We start from the raw sequence: 17,428 nt of genomic DNA on the forward strand, positions 1-17,428 counted from the left end.
CTTTCCCACGTGATGGGTAGATGGCAAAAACCTGACTGGATGATGGAGGGTTAATCAGATTAAAATAGCCCTCCAACAAACCCATGAAAACCCCCAGATCTAAACGCCAAGTTGGCAACCCTCTTGGATCCCCTTCCCTCTTCGGGAGCTTTGTACTGTCACTCAATAAAACTTTGCTTTCTTCTCCATTCTTCCCTGGTCTACGTCTTCATTCTTCCAAGCTGCCTGACCAAGAACCTGCACCGAAGAAAAAAAGAAATCCTGCAAGGACAGGACTTGACCCATACCAGATATCCAGTAAACAGTCTGCCCTATCCTTCTTAAAATATTTCAGAGAGCAGGGTTAAGTCCTTTTCGTTTTTGCATTCCCAAGTGTCTAGTACAGCGGTCTGCACTTGGGCGCTCCACGGAAACTGAATGAATGAACGGAAAGGTGTGAAGTTTGGCTCCTCAGGCCCCTCAATTGGGACTGCAAGGAACGGCTGTGAAGTTGCCTGCGGCTAGCGTGCATCCGCGGGATTATATTGTGTGGATTGTGTTAGAGGCGTGAGAGGGCTCCGTATGGGAGCCACAGATGTGTTTACGGAAAGGGAGACGCCCCTTGGCCAGGGGGGGGCCAAGCGCCTTTTACTTCCTTAAATCCCTCCTCCAGCGTCCTAGAAGGTCTGTCCGTGCCTCCAGGTAAGCAGTTTACTTCTGCTGGACTGAAGAGGCCCCTCGCTTATTCCTGGGACCTCGCACTGGATTCAGTCACAGGACAGCGTGCAGCCAGCCAGCTGCAGAGCCGTGGCCCCGGGCGGCGTGGGTCTCCGGGAGACCTCCGGCGGGGCGCGCACGAGGCCCCCCGCTCCCTCGCCACGCCCACTTCCTGCCCCATCCCGGGCCTTTCCAGGTCCCTTCTCCTGGTGAACCGGATGCTCTGTCAGTTTCCTCCTCCGCGTCCTCGGCGGCGTCCGCTTCCCAGGCGAAGCCGCAGGCACCCGCGAGGGCACAGGCAGGGGCTCCCGGCGATTGGCCTGGCAGGGCTAGGACGGCGGTAGGAGCTGGGCGCGCACGGTTACCGAGCGTGGAGGAGACACTGCCCTGCGGCGATGGGTGCCAGGGGCGCTCCTTCACGCCGGAGGCAGGCGGGGCGGCGGCTGCGGTACCTGCCCACCGGGAGCTTTCCCTTTCTTCTCCTCCTGCTACTTCTCTGCATCCAGCTCGGGGGAGGACAGAAGAAAAAAGAGGTATCGGGAGTCCTCTGGCCTTCCGGGTGGGCCGGGGCTGACTGGGGCTCGCTGGGGCTCGCTGGGGCTCGCTGGGGCGGGCCGGGGCGGCGGCGTTGCCAGGCAGCCTCGCCGCGTTGCTAGGCAGCCGGGCGGCTGGGCGTGGGCGACGGTGGCCTGCGGGCTGGAGCCCAGCGGTTGCGAGGCCTGCGGGCCACGCTGTCGCGCTTGTGGGGTTAGCCTGGTGTTTTCTCAAAACCCCCAAAGCATCCCCTTTGACCCTGCGCCTGAGCACCGCACAGCTTTCAGACTCGCGTCGCTTTTGACCCTCGGGAGGCCGAACTTCCTGCCCTTGAGTCACTAAAGGGGGGTGTGTGTTGGATGTGAAAATACCTCTTAGGAGTATTTGCAACCCCACGAGAGAGAAAGATTTATTTGGTCTTTACGTTCAGGACCCAGCTGCCTTCGTTATTCGTTTCAAGGGGGTAGCGGAGCATTTTGGAAATGTATATTAAGTTGGTATCCATAATTACATACTATTAAAGCTGTGGGTTTATTTTTCCTTATGTTGAACTCCTATATAATGGTGAGAACAAACTCACATAATTTTAAGTTCGGTAAATTTGTGAAGATCACCTGATTTCAGTCTTAGTCCTCGAGTAAGTTTGGTAAGAGGGTTGGAGTCACTAGATTTAAAATAGTAATTTGTGACTTTCAGGTATCCGTCATTGCCTTGGATACTCAATCGAGCAGGCTCAGGAAAAAAAAAATTCCTTGGAAATGCGAGCAGTGTTTCTAAGAGTACATTGTTTTAGTAAGAGTATTCGCTTATTCAGGGTTTTCCTGGTGAAGTATTGCACACACGTGACTCAAAATCTAAGTCGGGTTTAAAATGTTTCCAGGAGTTTCTAGATAGCTGGGTAGAGAGTGAGAAAAGCAGCTTCATGTGTAAAATAATTGCCTTTACTCGTTGCCTGAAACAAATCTGAACTCAATACTAACTTCTTCCCGTTAGCTTTTTACTTTTAACATGAAAGTAGGCCTTACGGAATTCTTCATGGAGTTCTGGTGAGAGGTTTAGAGAAGAACTCTTAAAATTAAGACTGTATTTACAAAATAATTTAAAGATCTATTTTTTTTAGCATTTGGTATTTATATACCACATCCCAAGAGCTTTAGGTGTGGTGGTTTTTTTTTTGAGGAAGGGAGATTAAAAAGTGTTTTTTTTTTTTTTTTTTTTTTTTTTTTTTTTTTTTTGAGGATTACCACAGCAGAGGGCAGTTAAAAATGATGAGGAATTCCATGGGAATTTTGATGTTTTACTTCTTAGAAAGATGACTGTGGGGGCACTTGGGTGGCTTAGTCCTTTGAGCATCCCCGTTTTGATTTAGGTTTAGGTCATGATCAGGGTCTTGAGGGGATCTCTGCCTGTGCAGTGCTCAGCAAGGTGACTGCTTGAGATTTCTCTCCGCGTCTCCCTCTACTCCTTCCTCAACCTTCCATCTTGCTTTTGCAGTCTCTCTCTAAAAATAAATAAATTAAAAAAAAAAAAAAGAGGGGAGAAAAAGATAACTCTGATCATAGTAACTTTCAGTTGGAAGAAAAGTCAGAAAATCTGAAAAGGATACATCTTCGAAGCATCTTGGTATCGTTGTATGCTACTTTAACAGGTGAAAACGCTTGTTAATTTAGTATAACTACAATAAATTAACATCTGTTCCATTAATATATTTTTCATAAAATAGGTTTTAAATGAAAAATTAGGAAGAAAATTGTTAAGGATTAGGAAAGGATGTCTTCCGGAATTGTTTTTATTTATCTTCAACAGGAGAGTCTAATAGTAGTATGTGGTGGTTTTGCAGAATACACATATTTAGGGAAAGGAAGAACAAAGTAACAAATGAAGTTTTAATACTTCATGAGTACACATATCTGGAATGTAGTATATGAGAACAAACTCACTAAGTTATACAAATTTATTTGTGAAGTTCAGAGCCCCTGATTTCAATCTTAGTCCTTAATAACTTGGAAGGTTGTGGTGTCTTTCAATGCTAGAAGAAACACTTTCTTTATTTAGAAATACTGGAAAGTGGCTGGTCATCATTGTGGTACTTTTCTAGGGGTATTCCAGGGTTGCTTTGAACATGTCACTTCATTCCCTGCTGAATTTAGAACCTGATGCCCAGTACAAAATTTGACACCATTGAACCACCAAGTGTAGCAGTTGGAACTTAATTCATTACAATAAATATTACAAACTTAAGTGCTAGAAGAGTTGACTTGGCATGAGTAGTGTATCCTTTTATACTGGGGAGGCCAAATTGACATTCATTTTTAAATTTTTAAATTATTTTTAAAATTAAAATTTTTTTTCAATGTTCCAAAATTTATTGTTTATGCACCACATCCAGTGCTCCATGCAATACTTGCCCTCCATAATACCCACCACCAGGCTCACCCCTCCCCCCCACTCCAAAACCCTGTTTGTTTAAAGTTGAACCTGGAACCAAGAATGGATGTAGTTGTTTTTAGGAAAGTAATAGTTATGAATAATAGCTACCAGTATAGGTTTCCGAGTCAGGCAAATGGTCTCGTTACCTCGTTACAACTCAATCACTATCTGATTGTATGACATTAGGCAAACCACTTAACTTCCCTGAATTTTAACTTTTTTGTTTTAAAACAAATATACCTACATCTCAGGGTTGTCACAGGGATTTGAATACGACTGTATATAAACTACTCAGTGTAGTGCCTTTAACATAACAGATGATCAGTACTGGTAGCTATTATTATGTGGTCTTCATTTAAATGGTTAGACATGATGACAGAATCCTAAAATGTGATAAAATATTTTTCAAATTTTTTTTGCTAAAGAAACGGATTTTATTGGGTGCCTGGGTGGCTCAGTGGGTTAAGAAACGGATTTTATCATTATTATAAAATAAATAGTTACTAGAATAAATTGCCTGTTTTATTATGAAACACAGAGTTCCAAACTCTTACGATATTTGAGAACTTCCCAGGAGATTTTGCAACATGGAAGAATTGGTGGTATTTGTGAGCGTGTCTATGTTTGTATGTCCACATATATGTTTTTGTATCTGTTTGTTTCTTAATGAAGACATTTCATTAAAAAATAATTTTGTTATTTCTCTAAGAATATAGTGAAGAGCAATAGATGAGTGAATAGGCAAAGAAGATTGGAGATTTTTATAATCACTTTCCTTGATTACATTGAATAGATTCATTAAACTAATTTTTGAATCCTCATGTGAAGTGATAAGAATTTGTGGGAGTCTATAGTTTCTTGGTAGTATATCATTTGCATATGTAGTGCATCATTTTCTTTTTATTTTAATGGCATCTCTATTTTTTACATTGTTAACACTTAACCAGTTAATCAGCTTCATTTCGAATCTATAATAATACCTGATAATATAAAAGGAGCACAAATTCTGTAATTATTTTCAATGGATTTATTGACTTTAATATTATCAAAAGAAGCTATGAAAAGAATTTATCCTTTACTTTAGCTAATTGGTTATGACATGTAGGTAACAATGAGTATGCATTATGAAAAATTGAACAGCTCATAAATATTTTTGCAAAGTAATATGATTGTCTAAATGAAAGATCTCAATTGCTTCTGAGAGAACTTCTGTATGTGATTAATATTTCTAAGTACATTTTACACTGAGATGAATATATCCAGTTATATTTTTAGTGGCATAGCCGTAAAATAGAGACTTTACTGTCTTAGGCAATGAAGAAAAGGGAGAGGATGGAAGTGAGCAATAGATTATATCTTTAAGAGAAGAACTTTAGTTGAAAAAGAAGTAAGTTGGTTAATATATGAGCACAACTTTAAGAAATGCATAGTAATTTTGCATAGATATGTATACGCAGACCGTAGATTTTGCCGATGCAGGTAGTTTCATCTAGGCTAAATTTTGTATGAATTAACTCCTTGCTAAGTAGTTGGAAGTGACAGGTCTTACTCAGAATGGCCAAAACCACTTGTCAAGTACTGTGAAGGCTTAGCCTGCTGCACTTTCACAGATGATGGCAGAAGTCGTGGAATTCCTGGGTCACAGGTGGACAGGTTATCACTCACAGCCTCAGATTTGCCGGAGTATCAACATTTGTGCTGATGACGCAGGCTAAATAACCCCTACAGGTGTAGGAAATTTTGCGGCAGCAGAAGGATCTTGAGTTTAAGGAGCTCAAAGTTTTTTATAATGGGTTTGTTTGACCTTTGACCCAAAGGTGACATTATCTTTATTAAAGTGGAAAGTAAAAAAACCTCTCTGTTTTAGACAGGACACTGTCTTCCAAGGCTTGTGTGCTATATACATCCTTGAAAAGGTGTTTCAGAACGAAGCCAGTTAGTACTTTGCTTGCATGTTATGTAGAAATCTATGACTTGTTTCCTTAAGTAAGAGATAAAGAGATAGTACCTTTGTCAAAAGAGAATTTTGGGATAGTTTCCTCTCTATACATACACCACCAGCATATTCAGTCCCATATATGTGATCTGTTCTACATGGAAGATAGAAAGGGAAAGGGGAGAAATGTGTAACCTGAGCCACAGATTTATCAGTCGTTAATCTTTTAACACGTTTACTTTTGTATTTTCTCCGTATTTAGTGAGTTTGGATGACTGTGCCCCGTATGCCAATGATTGACATTGGTTACTTTGGTGGTCTCCATGGTTTATTTATCTTATGATTGCTTCTTTCCATAAGACTCCCTCCCGGAGCATCATGTTAATTCCACCAAGATAGAAAATTTACCTTTGGCCAAGTGTGGGAATGGCTGTTGTTCCCGGGCTAGAGAACAGGTAGATCATGAACAAATGTATAGGTTAATGTAACATTGAGAGTGTGTGTGCATGTGTGTATGCACTTGGCATGCAATGAGGGGACCAAATAGTATTTATGTAAATATCTACTTTTTATATTACCTATTGGGCAAAATTTCTGTGTCTTCTCAAATTGAGCATATCTGAAGGGGAACTCTTTTTTTTTTTTTAATTTAAAGATTTTATTTATTTATTTGACAGACAGAGATCACAGTAGGCAGAGAGGCAGGCAGAGAGAGAGAGAAGGAAGCAGGCTCCCCGCTGAGCAGAGAGCCCGATGTGGGGCTTGGTCCCAGGACTCTGGGATCATGACCTGGGCCAAAGGCAGAGGCTTTAACCCACTGAGCCACCCAGGTGCCCTGGGGAACTCCTTTTTTATTAATTTTTTAAAAGATTTTATTTGGCAGAGAGTACAAGCAGGGTGAGCCAGAGGGAGGGGGAGAAGCAGTCTCCCCACTGAACAGGGAAGCCTATGATGTGATGCAGGGCTCAATGCCAGGACATTGGGATCATGACCTGAGCCCAAGGCAGACACCCAGGCACCCCTAAAGGGGAACTCCTAAGCCTTCTCTCTGTCCACCTGTTTTTGCATTGCTGTTAACAGTGTTGTTTTATCGGGAATAAATTTTACATCCTCAGATCTCATTTTTAAGTAATCACTTGGCAGTGTAATATGTCTTTGTCACTCTCACCCTGTATTTTGCACATCGTATACAGAAAGGCTGGCTCTCTACTCTCTCGAGGAGCTGTACACAGATTTAAGGAGAACATCTTGCCAAAATAGGGTTTCTCCCTTAATAGCTATGAAAAACATATAAATATTTAGTTTGAATATTAAAATTTCAAAAAAGTTATTCAAAATAATAGGTAATGTATTTTTTCATAGTAATCGGTATCAGTCTGCTTTCCAGCCTTGTTTTCTGTTTTTCTGTTTAATGCCTGAAGAAAAAAGATCAACAATGAGCTTATGGAGTCCTTTAAAATCTATGATAAAAGTCTTAACAAAGAAGAGTAGAACTCTGAAGCCATTTATGAGCTGAAAAAAAGTAAAAGGAAGTCTTTACTGATATGTTTATTGTTACCAACGTTTTGGTTGATCATATAAAGATACTTATTGAGTTTGACATTCTGAGGTGAAATAGAAATTTCTTTCCATTGCATGTTACCATGAGAACTTAACTAGCCTTAATGAAAAGGAGCACTTGAGTATAGGTTGAGTATAGGTTCTGTGCTTGGAAAACAAAACCATTGGAAACTTAGTTTATATAAATCTCGAGGTAAAACTTGGGATACAGAATTCATTATAAATTGTGGAATCTGTTTACTATTCATATTAAATATTAAATTGAGGTACCTTAGGATAGAGAACTCACTGAATTTAACAAACTAAGAAGTTGGAAATCAGTCTAAATTATATTAGGGAACGAAAAAAGTAATAGAACAGATAGGAGATAGAGTGCTAGGCATTTCACTTAGGTTAGAAATGGTCTTTACAGTATCTTTGCTTGCTGGTTTAGCAGATAGCTTTGTTTGCCTTACCTTTATTTAGCTAACAACAGTAACTTGTTTTGATTTAGAGAAACTGGGACTATCCCAAGCCCAAAACATTTAAGTCAAAGATTATCATTATCCAGTACTTTAGAAATTACTGGTTTAGGGCGCCTGGGTGGCTCAGTGGGTTAAGCCGCTGCCTTCGGCTCAGGTCATGATCTCAGGGTGCTGGGATCGAGTCCCACGTCGGGCTCTGCTCAGCAGGGAGCCTGCTTCCTCCTCTCTCTCTGCCTGCCTCTCTGCCTGCTTGTGATCTCTCTCTGTCAAATAAATAAATAAAATCTTTAAAAAAAAAAAAAAAAAAAAGAAATTACTGGTTTAGGTAGGAGTGAGCACATATACAATTATATGGGGACTTGTGACAAGTTGCCTCCTCTTTCGTAAAGGACACAAGGAAGGGAAATTCTCTCTTCTTGTCTTTGTGATATGAATATGAGAATGTGATGTTTGAGTTATTGAACCCATCTTGTAAAACATTAAAGTATAAGCCTGAGGACAAAACCAGTAAGTTCATGATGGCAGAGTAGAAAAATGGAAAAAATGCGGGTATTTGACATGACCTAACTAGTCATGTAATTGCTATAACTCTGGACTCCTTGTTAGGTGCTAATAAGCTTCATATTCTTTAAGACATTCTGAATTGAATTTACAGATTTTTTTGTAAAAGCATTCTGCTGAGGAAAATTATCTGGGATTAACTGGGATTAATCTGGGATTAAGAGTTTTACCCATGATTGTTATTTACCCAATTTATAAATTTACCGTCTTCTTTTTTTTAATACTGTGTTTAGTAGCTTAACAATGACCTAGCTATATGAACTTCTTTGTGAATTAGATATTGAATATTGAAGGATTATTTACATACATATAGCTCTCCTTTATCTTTGAATATTAATGATCATTATTAGAAGTCTGTGTATGTTTTGGTGTTTTGGAAAGTGCATTTTTCCATGTCTGTCTTTTATTAATATAACTTCATTTTTATTGTATGAATTGAAGTTCTCTAAGTATGATATGTCCAAAAAATTGTGGGAAAGAAATTGGAAATAAATTTATTATATGCCTTGAAAGCTCTTAGCCCGAGAAAGGGAGAAAGAATAAGTTGTGCTTCAGATATATTTGATATATGCTGTTTTCTGTGTGAATCCTTTTAAAAAATACTTAACTTCTTTTGCTTTTGTTTGTATAATAGAGTGGTACCTAGTTTCATTTTAAAGACTACCATAGAGGAAGACATTTTATTTTGAAAATGATCATATTTGAAAATTATTATTTTGGTTTACATTTGAGTTTAAGATTAAGCAAAAGAAAAGTTGGGACCCTCAACTTTTTGAGGGTATTGTGCAATGATGATAGTTCCTTTTTTGTTTTTGTTTGTCTTTTAGCATTGGAGTTTTCAAAGTGAATAAAGGATTTTTCTTTTTCCTTTTTTTTTTTTTTTTAAAGATTTTATTTATGTGACAGAGAGAGAACACAAGTAGGCAGAGAGGCAGGCAGAGAGAGAGGAGGAAGCAGACTCCCTGCCTAGCAGAAAGCCCGATGCGGGACTCGATCCCAGGACCCTGGGATCATGACCTGAGCCTAAGGCAGAGGCTTTAACCCACGGAGCCACCCAGGCGCCTCTAAAGGATTTTTCTTATGCTCAGGAAAGTGAAATGATGGGCTGTGTCTTACTATTGTTTCCTGTACTTTTTTCTCTAAGAGACTTAATGGGGAGAAAGAGTGGCTGAATCAAGGTGTAATACTACCATAATGGTACTCTAATTTAGGTTCCTCTTGACAGGTACATGAGTCTCATGCTTTGATGTTGGAGCATATTCCAAATCATAAAGAGAGTTGTCACCGTAGATTAAAAAAAACAAAAAACAAAAAACTGCATTATGGAATGTTAGAGCAGGAGGGTCAGGTTTCAGGCTAAATAATAAAGTTGGGACTGGATGTTAGGTTTCCTGACACCGGAGTTTCTATTTCCATATTCCCATGCTCAGTTGTGCTGTCAGATTCTTCTTCCTTCCCTCAGCCCCTTCACTACTTTCATTATACTGTTTTCCTCTGTCTTTTCATTGCTGATGTTTTAACTTTATAATTTCCTCTTCATGGATATTCGTTTTTTAAAACCTAAAATGATTAAAAGTTTGGCAGATGTAAAAACCTTTAATACTGCTTAGATGTGATTCCCTTGAGAACTAATTTATAAAATTAAACCATCTGTTTCTTTATGAACCTGTTTAAGTAAAGGAAGTTAGGCTATGGTAAACCTTAGTCATGAGAGACAGAACTCTAAAACAGCATAGAACCCCAAACCAGTGCCTCCTATAATCCCTAATACTAAGTAAAACATGGTCACAAATCTGTTTGCCAGAGCCAGAAATCTGGGCACATTTCACTTGGTCTCATACCTTTACTTACTTGTGACTTTTTGGACACTCATTCCCTTACCCCAGCTAAAGATATTCTGCAGCTTCTCTGACCAATGCTGTTTTTGAGGAGTACAGTTTATTTTTTAAGTGCCACAGGGTACAATCCAAGGTTCTTTGTGTGCTGTTAGCACTTTTCCTGTGTCTGACTTGACTTTTTGCTTTCTGTCTGCTCTTACATGCTTCCCTTCAGTGCTGCTTAAGTCACTTACCCCCCCCCCCCCCCACCCCGTTTTGGATGATGGACTCCTCCTCTGTGCTCACACAAATGGATCTTGGTGCTTATTTCTTTATAACACTTATGTGAATTATTGTCTGTCATCTGTCATGCCTATGGTTCTATAAGCCCTTTGAAGAGAACGGCTTTTTCCCCTTTCATTTCTATACCTGCATATTCATGCATAGTACCTTGCAGTTGGTAAATGCTTAGTGAAATTATTTTGGTCAAGTTACTTAATCTCTCTAAGCCTCTTTTCCTTATCTGTAAAATGAAGATAGTATGTTAGTCCCTACTGTAGAGCTGTGAGCCTGACATGAGCTAATCCCATAAAGGATTTAGCAGCAGAGTGCATGGAACATAGTAAATGCTTCATGTTAGCTTCGGTGGTGATATTGGTGAATGGATTTGTAGGGTGTATTCTTCTTTTTGTTTTTTTATTTTTTTACCTGAATAGCGCACATTGATTTGACATTACAAGAGACCAATTAAAAACGAATCTACTTGATATGCATAACTTTTTATAAATATTTTGTTTTCCTATTTGACAAGTTAGGGCTCTTGAGAATATCATTGCTTGCTTCATTACCAGCCATAATGAGTACTTGTACTACTTGACTTTTATATAGCTTTTGACATTGTTGGCTACTACCTCATCCTCCCCATCCCCAGCTTTACTGACATATAACTGATATAATATTTTGAATATTTAAAGTGTATAACATGCTGACTTGATACACTTATATATTGGAAAATGATCATCACCATGGCCTTAGCTAACACCCCCATAACATCACATACTTACCATTCCCTTATTGTGCTGAGACATTTAAGATTTACTCTCATAACAACTTTCAAGTAAATACTACACTACTGGTAAGTATAATCAAAATACTTGAGCATTAGATTACTAGAACTTACCTATTAAATGGAAGTTTGTTCCCTTTGACCAGTATCTTCCCATTCTCCTGCCCACCACCTCCTGTGACTATCACTTTACTCTGTTTCTATGAATTTTTTTATTATGCATATAATACAGTATTTGTCTTTTCACTGTCTTGACTTATTTCACCTGCCATAATGCCCTCAGTGTCAATCCACATTATTGCAAATGGCAGGATTTCTTAGTTTTACTATGGCTGAATGGAATATTTCCTGTGTGTGTGTGTGTGTGTGTGTGTGGTGTATATGCATTATGTGTGTATATACACACACACACAGTTTCTTCATATTCATCTGTCAGTGGATCCTTAAGATTGTTTTCATGTCTTGGGTCTTGTAAATAATGGCGTTATGAACATGGGGGTGTGGATATATTTTTGAGATAGTGTTTTCATTTTGATTGGATATATTCCAGAAGTTGAATTGTTGAATCACATGGTAGTTCTATTTTTAATTTTTTGAGGCTCCTCTATTCTCTTTTCTTCCCCCCCACCCATTCTGTTTTCCATAGTAACTACACCAGTTTACAGTCCTACCACTAGTGTGTGAGGGTTCCCTTTTCTCCACATCATCATCAGTGTTTATCTCTTGTCTTTTAATTTTTTTTAGTTGCATGAAGAAATTGGCATACATCACTATATAAGTTTAAGGTATATACTACTATTGTTTGATTTGCACATATTATGAAATGATTGCCACAGTAGTTTTAGCTAACATCCATCTTCTCATATAGATACATTAAAAAGGAAAGAAAAATCTCCTTTTGAAGAGAATTCTTAGGATTTACTTTGTTAACAGTTTTCCTGTACATCATATAGCACTGTTAACTATAGTCCTCCTGTTGTATATTACACTTCTAATACTTCCATATGGGAATTTGTGACTTTTGACCATATTCTTCCAATTATCTTACCCCAACTCTGCTTCTGGTAATCACACGTCATTAAGTGTGATCCCTTTTTCTATTATTATTATTATTATTATTTAGATTATACATACAAGTGAAGTCATATAGTATTTCTCTTTCTCTGACTTATTTCACTTAGCATATGCCCTTATGTTTTTGCAAATGGTGGTAGTTCCTCATTTTTTAAAATTAGATCTTGTTTTGTTTTGTTTTGGCTTTTGAGTTGTGTGAGTTCTTTATATAATTTGGAGATTAACCCCTTATCAGATATATGGCACGAATATTTTTTCTCATTCTGTAGGTCATCTTTTTATTTTGTGGGTGGTTTCTTTTGCTATAGAAGCTTTTTAGTTTGATGTAGGCCCACTTATTTTTTGCTTTGTTGCTTGTACCTTACATGTCATAGCCAATCATTGCTAAGACTTTTGTCAAGGACTTTTGTTCCTGTTTTATTCTAGGGATTTCATGGTTTCAGGTCCTCTGTTTAAGTGTTAATCCATCTCAATTTAATTTTTGTGTGGTATAAGATGGGAGTCTAGTTTCATTGTTTTATATGTGAATATCCGATTTTCCCAGCACCATTTATTGAAATGATTGTGTTTTCTACACTGAGTGTTCTTAGCTCTCTCGTCAAATATTAGTTGACTGCATATGGTTGGGTTTATTTATGAGCTCTTGATTCTGTTAAAATGATCTATTTTTCTTTTATGTCAGTACCATACTGGTTCGATATTTAATATATTATAGCTGGGAATTAGGAAATGTTCTGTCTCCTTTTTTGTTCTTTCTCAGGGTTGCTTTGGCTATTTGTGTTTTTTTGTGGTTTCATATACATTTTAAGATAGTTTTGTCTACTTCTATGAAAGTGCCATTGGACTCTTGATAGGGATTGCATTGAATTTATGCGTAGCTTTTGGTAGTATGAACATATAACAGTATTTTTCTAATCCATGAATATGGGATACCTTTCCATTTATTTGTCTTCCTCAAGTTCTTTCAGTCTTGCAGTTTTCACGGGGGCATCTGGCTGGCTCAGTTGGTAGAGTACATAACTCTTGATATCTCGGTCGTGAGTTTGAGCCCCATGTTGGGTGTAGAGATTACTTAAGTGAAATCAGTCTTTTTTTTTTTTTTTAAATTTTATTTATTTGAGAGAGAAGAGTGAGAGAGAGAGAGAGTGTGTGCACAAGTGAGGGGGAGGGGCAGAGGAAGAGGGAAAAGGAGACTCCCTGCTGAGCAGGGAGCCTGATGTGGGGCTCAATCCCAGGACCACAGGATCATGATTTGAGCAGAAGGCAGATGCTTAACCAATTGAGCCACCAGGTACCTCAAATAAAATCAGTCTTGTAGTTTTCAGAGTACAGATCTTTCAACTCCTTGGTTAAGTTTATTCCTAGTATTTTATTGAAGTTACTGTGGTATTATTTTCTTTATTTTTTTAGATAATTCATTGTTAATATGTAGAAATGCTCTGATTTGCATGTTAATTTTGTATCCTGCAACTTTACTGAATTCATTGATTAGAGCTAACAGTTTTTTGGTGGCCTCTTTAGAACTTTCTATGTATAAAATTATGTCATCTGCAAATGGAGATAGTTTTACTTCTTCCTTTCAAATTTTGATGCCTTTTCTTTCTTATTCTTGCTTGAATTTTTTGGCAAGGAACTTTCAAGATCGTGTTGAATGACAGTGATGAGAGTGGGCAATTTTTTTTGTTCCTGATCTTAGAGGGGAAGTTTTTAAGTTTTCATCATTCAATATGATAATAGCTTTGGGCTTATTATTTAAGGACTTTATTTTGTTGAAGTGTATTTTTTTCTATATCTAATTTAAGAGGGTTTTTTTTTTTAATGAATGGATGTTGAATTTTTTCAGATGCCTTTTCTATGTCTTGACATAATCATGGTATTTTTCTTTCATTCTATTAATGTGATGAATCAACGTGATTTATTTATGTATGTGAAAACATACTTGCATCCAAGATACGTATTTCTCTTGACCATGATGAGTGATCCTTTGAATGTGCTAGTGAATTCAATTTGCTGGCATTTTATTGAGAATTCTTGCATGGGCATTTATTAGGCATGTTCATCTGTCACTTATTTTGGTACACTTCTTTTCTGGTTGTAGTATTAGGGTACTGCTGGTTTTGTAAAATGGAGTTCAGAGCATTCTGTCTTTGATTTTTTGGAAGACTTTGAGAAGCATGTATTGATTCTTCTTTAAAAGTTGGGTAAAATTCATGAGTGAAACCATCTGGTCCTGGGCTTTTCTTTGTTGGAGGTTTTTGATTAAATCTCCTTACTAGTAATTGGTTTATTGAGAAAATTTTTTCCTGATCCAGTCTTTGTGGTTTGTGTGTTTCTAAGAATTTTTCCATTTCTTCTAGGTTGTCCAGTTTAGTGGCATGTAGTTGTTCTTAATAATTAAGCCTCTTATGATTCTTTGTATTTATGTGGTATACATTATAGTATTTCCTTTTTTATTTATAATTTTCTTGATTAGGGTCCTCATTTTTTCATTGGTTATTATACCTAAAGTTTTGTCAATTTTACTTTTTCAAAGAACAAACTCTTAGTTTGGTTAATATTTTCTACTATTTTCCTGTTCTTGATTTCATTTATTTCTGCTCTCATCTTTACTATTCATTCCTTCTGCTGACTTCACACCATTTGTTGTTCTTTTCCTGGTACTTTACGGTGTAGAATTACCTTGTTTATTTGCTATCTTTCTTACTTCTTAATATGGTGGTTATTCCTGTGAATTTCCCTTTTAGAACTGCTTTTGCTGCATCCTGTAGATTTAGGTAGGTTGTGTTTCATTTACATTTGTTTGAAGATACTTTGTTATTTTACCTTTGATTTACTTTTTTGAAACATTGGTTGTTCAGTAGAATGTTGTTTAATTTCCATATAATTGTGAAATTTTCAGTTTTCCTCTTGTTATTGATTTCTAGTTTCATACCATCATGGCCAGAGAAGATACTTAATATGATTTCAGTCTTCTTGAATTTGCTGAGACTTTTCTTTTTTAATGGCCTAATATATGATATATCCTAGTAAAGGTTCCATGTATCCTTGAGAAGAATGTGTAGCCTGCTATTATCAGATAGAATGTTCTGTATATGGTTGTTAGTTAGCTTCATTTGGTCTACAGTGTTTTCCAAATCCACTGTTTTCTTACTGACTCTCTGGGTGGAGGATGTATCCGTTGTTGAGTATGGGATATTAAAGTCCCCAAATATTATTTATTTGTGTTTATTTTTTTCTTTTATCTCTTTCAGTTTTTTCTTTAAGTAGGTGCTCTCTTTTTGGGCGTATTGGGCATATAAATATTTATAAGTGTTACATGTTTTTGGTTTATTGAACACTTTAATATCATATAGTGATCTTATCATTGTATACCATTGTTAAAGTCCACTTTCTAAAACAAGTGTAGCTAACCCTGCATTTTTTTCCCCCATTTGCTTGTATATCTTTTTTTCATTCCTTTACTCTTAGTCTCTGTGTGTCTTTAAATGAGTCTCTTACAGGCAACATATTATTGTACCTTGTTTTTTTTTTTTTTAATCTTTTAGTGATCCTCTGTCTTTTGAGTGGAAAATTTAGCTTGCTTTCATTTAAAGTAATTATTGATAAGTAAGGGCTTATTATTGCCATTTGTTAATAGTTTTCTGGTTTTGTAGATCCATTCTTCCTTGTTTATTACCATGGTGTCTTTTTCTGTGTTTATTGTTTTGTGGTGTTGGTGTGCTCTGAGTTATTTATCATGTTCTTTTGTGGAATTACTATAGATTTTCCCCTTGTGGTTACTTTGACACTTACATATAATATCTTAAAATTTTGGCACATTATTTTAAACTAGAAACAACCCAATTTCAATAAAATTCTTAAGCTTTACACTTTCACTTCTCCCTCTCACATTTAGGTTACTGATTTTACAGCTTACAGACTTTTTTATACTGTTCTACTTTTTTATATGTTATACTGATAACATATTATCCTAATTATGGTTGTTTTTACTCTTTTTTTAAAAAAAATTCAAATTAGAGTTGTAAGTGAATTATGTACCACCATTACCCTCTTATAGAATCCAACTTTGGGGCACCTGGGTGGCTCAGTGGGTTAAAGCCTCTGCCTTCGGCTCAGGTCATGATCCCAGGGTCCTGGGACCAAGCCCCGCATTGGGCTCTCTGCTCGGCAGGGAGCCTGCTTCCATCTCTCTCTCTCTGCCTGCCTCTCTGCCTACTTGTGATCTCTGCCTCTCAAATAAATAAATAAAATCTTAAAAAAAAAAAAAAAAGAATCCAACTTTGATTATGTGTTTACCATTACCATGCCATCTCATATTTTTATTATGTTGATTAGCATCTTTTAATTTCTACTCAAAGTATTACTTTAACATTTCTTGTAAGAGACTTCTAGTGTTAATGAATTTCTTAAGCTTTTGGTTTTTGGGAAAGTCTTTATCTCTTCATTTTAGAAGGATAGCTTTGTAAGGTAATATGTTTTGGGGTGAGTTAGGTTTTTTTTTTTAATTCCTTCAAAACTTTGATTTTGTCATCATATTCTCTTCTGGTTTGAAAAGTTTGTGTTAGAAATCCACCTGTAGTCGTATGGGGGTTCTCATGTATATAACGTCTTTTGCTGCTTTTAAAATTGTCTTTGACTTTTGACCATTTAATTAAAACGTGTCTAAGTTTAGCTGTATTTGGATCTAAACCTATTTGGGATCTTTTCAGACTCTTATATCTGGATGTCTACTTCTCTTCCCACGTTTGGGAAATTTTCAGCCCCTGTTGCTTTATTTTTTAAAGATTTTATTTATTTATTTGATTGACAGAGCATGAGCTGGGAGGGAGGCAGAAGTGGAGGGAGAGGTACAAGCAGACTCCCCACTGAGCATGGAGTCTGATGTAGGGCTTGGCCCCAGAACCCTGAGATCATGATTAGATCTGAAGTCAGATGCTTAACTGAGCCACCCAGGTGTGCCCCCATGCCCACTATTGCTGTAAATGCACTTTGTCTTTTTCTCTTTCTTATCCGTTTGTTTTCATAGTGCATATTAGTCTTCCCATTGTGTCTCATAATTCCTGCAGTCTTTCTTCACTCTTAAAATTCTTTTTGCTCCTTCAAGTGGATAATTTCAATTATCCTATTTTCCCTTATTTGTTTTTCTGTATGATCGAGTCTGCTTTTGAAGCTCTCTATTAAATTGTCCAGTTTTGTGTTTTTGAGCTCTAGGATTTTTAATTGTTACTTTGTTTGTCAAACTTTTTGTTTTGTTTGTGCATTGTTTCCCTAATTTGTTCAGTTATTTGTC

At 37.2% G+C, this 17,428-nt stretch overlaps 1 protein-coding gene across 3 annotated transcripts in view; it reads left to right on the forward strand.

Annotated features, from left to right (window-relative positions):
• Positions 1 to 929: 929 nt before the first annotated feature.
• Positions 930 to 17,428, forward strand: part of TUSC3 (tumor suppressor candidate 3) — a 261,179-nt gene continuing 244,680 nt past the window's right edge. For 2 of the 3 annotated variants that reach the window (XM_059384047.1, XM_059384049.1), the window contains exon 1: positions 930 to 1,229. In XM_059384047.1, the coding sequence (XP_059240030.1) occupies positions 1,092 to 1,229 (138 nt within the window). In that variant the 5' untranslated portion in view covers positions 930 to 1,091. The remainder of the gene's footprint in view (positions 1,230 to 17,428) is intronic. The other variant, XM_059384048.1, reaches the window with a different exon arrangement.

Source organism: Mustela nigripes, chromosome 18 (assembly GCF_022355385.1).
Source record: "Mustela nigripes isolate SB6536 chromosome 18, MUSNIG.SB6536, whole genome shotgun sequence".
In the NCBI taxonomy this organism is placed as follows: domain Eukaryota; kingdom Metazoa; phylum Chordata; class Mammalia; order Carnivora; family Mustelidae; genus Mustela; species Mustela nigripes.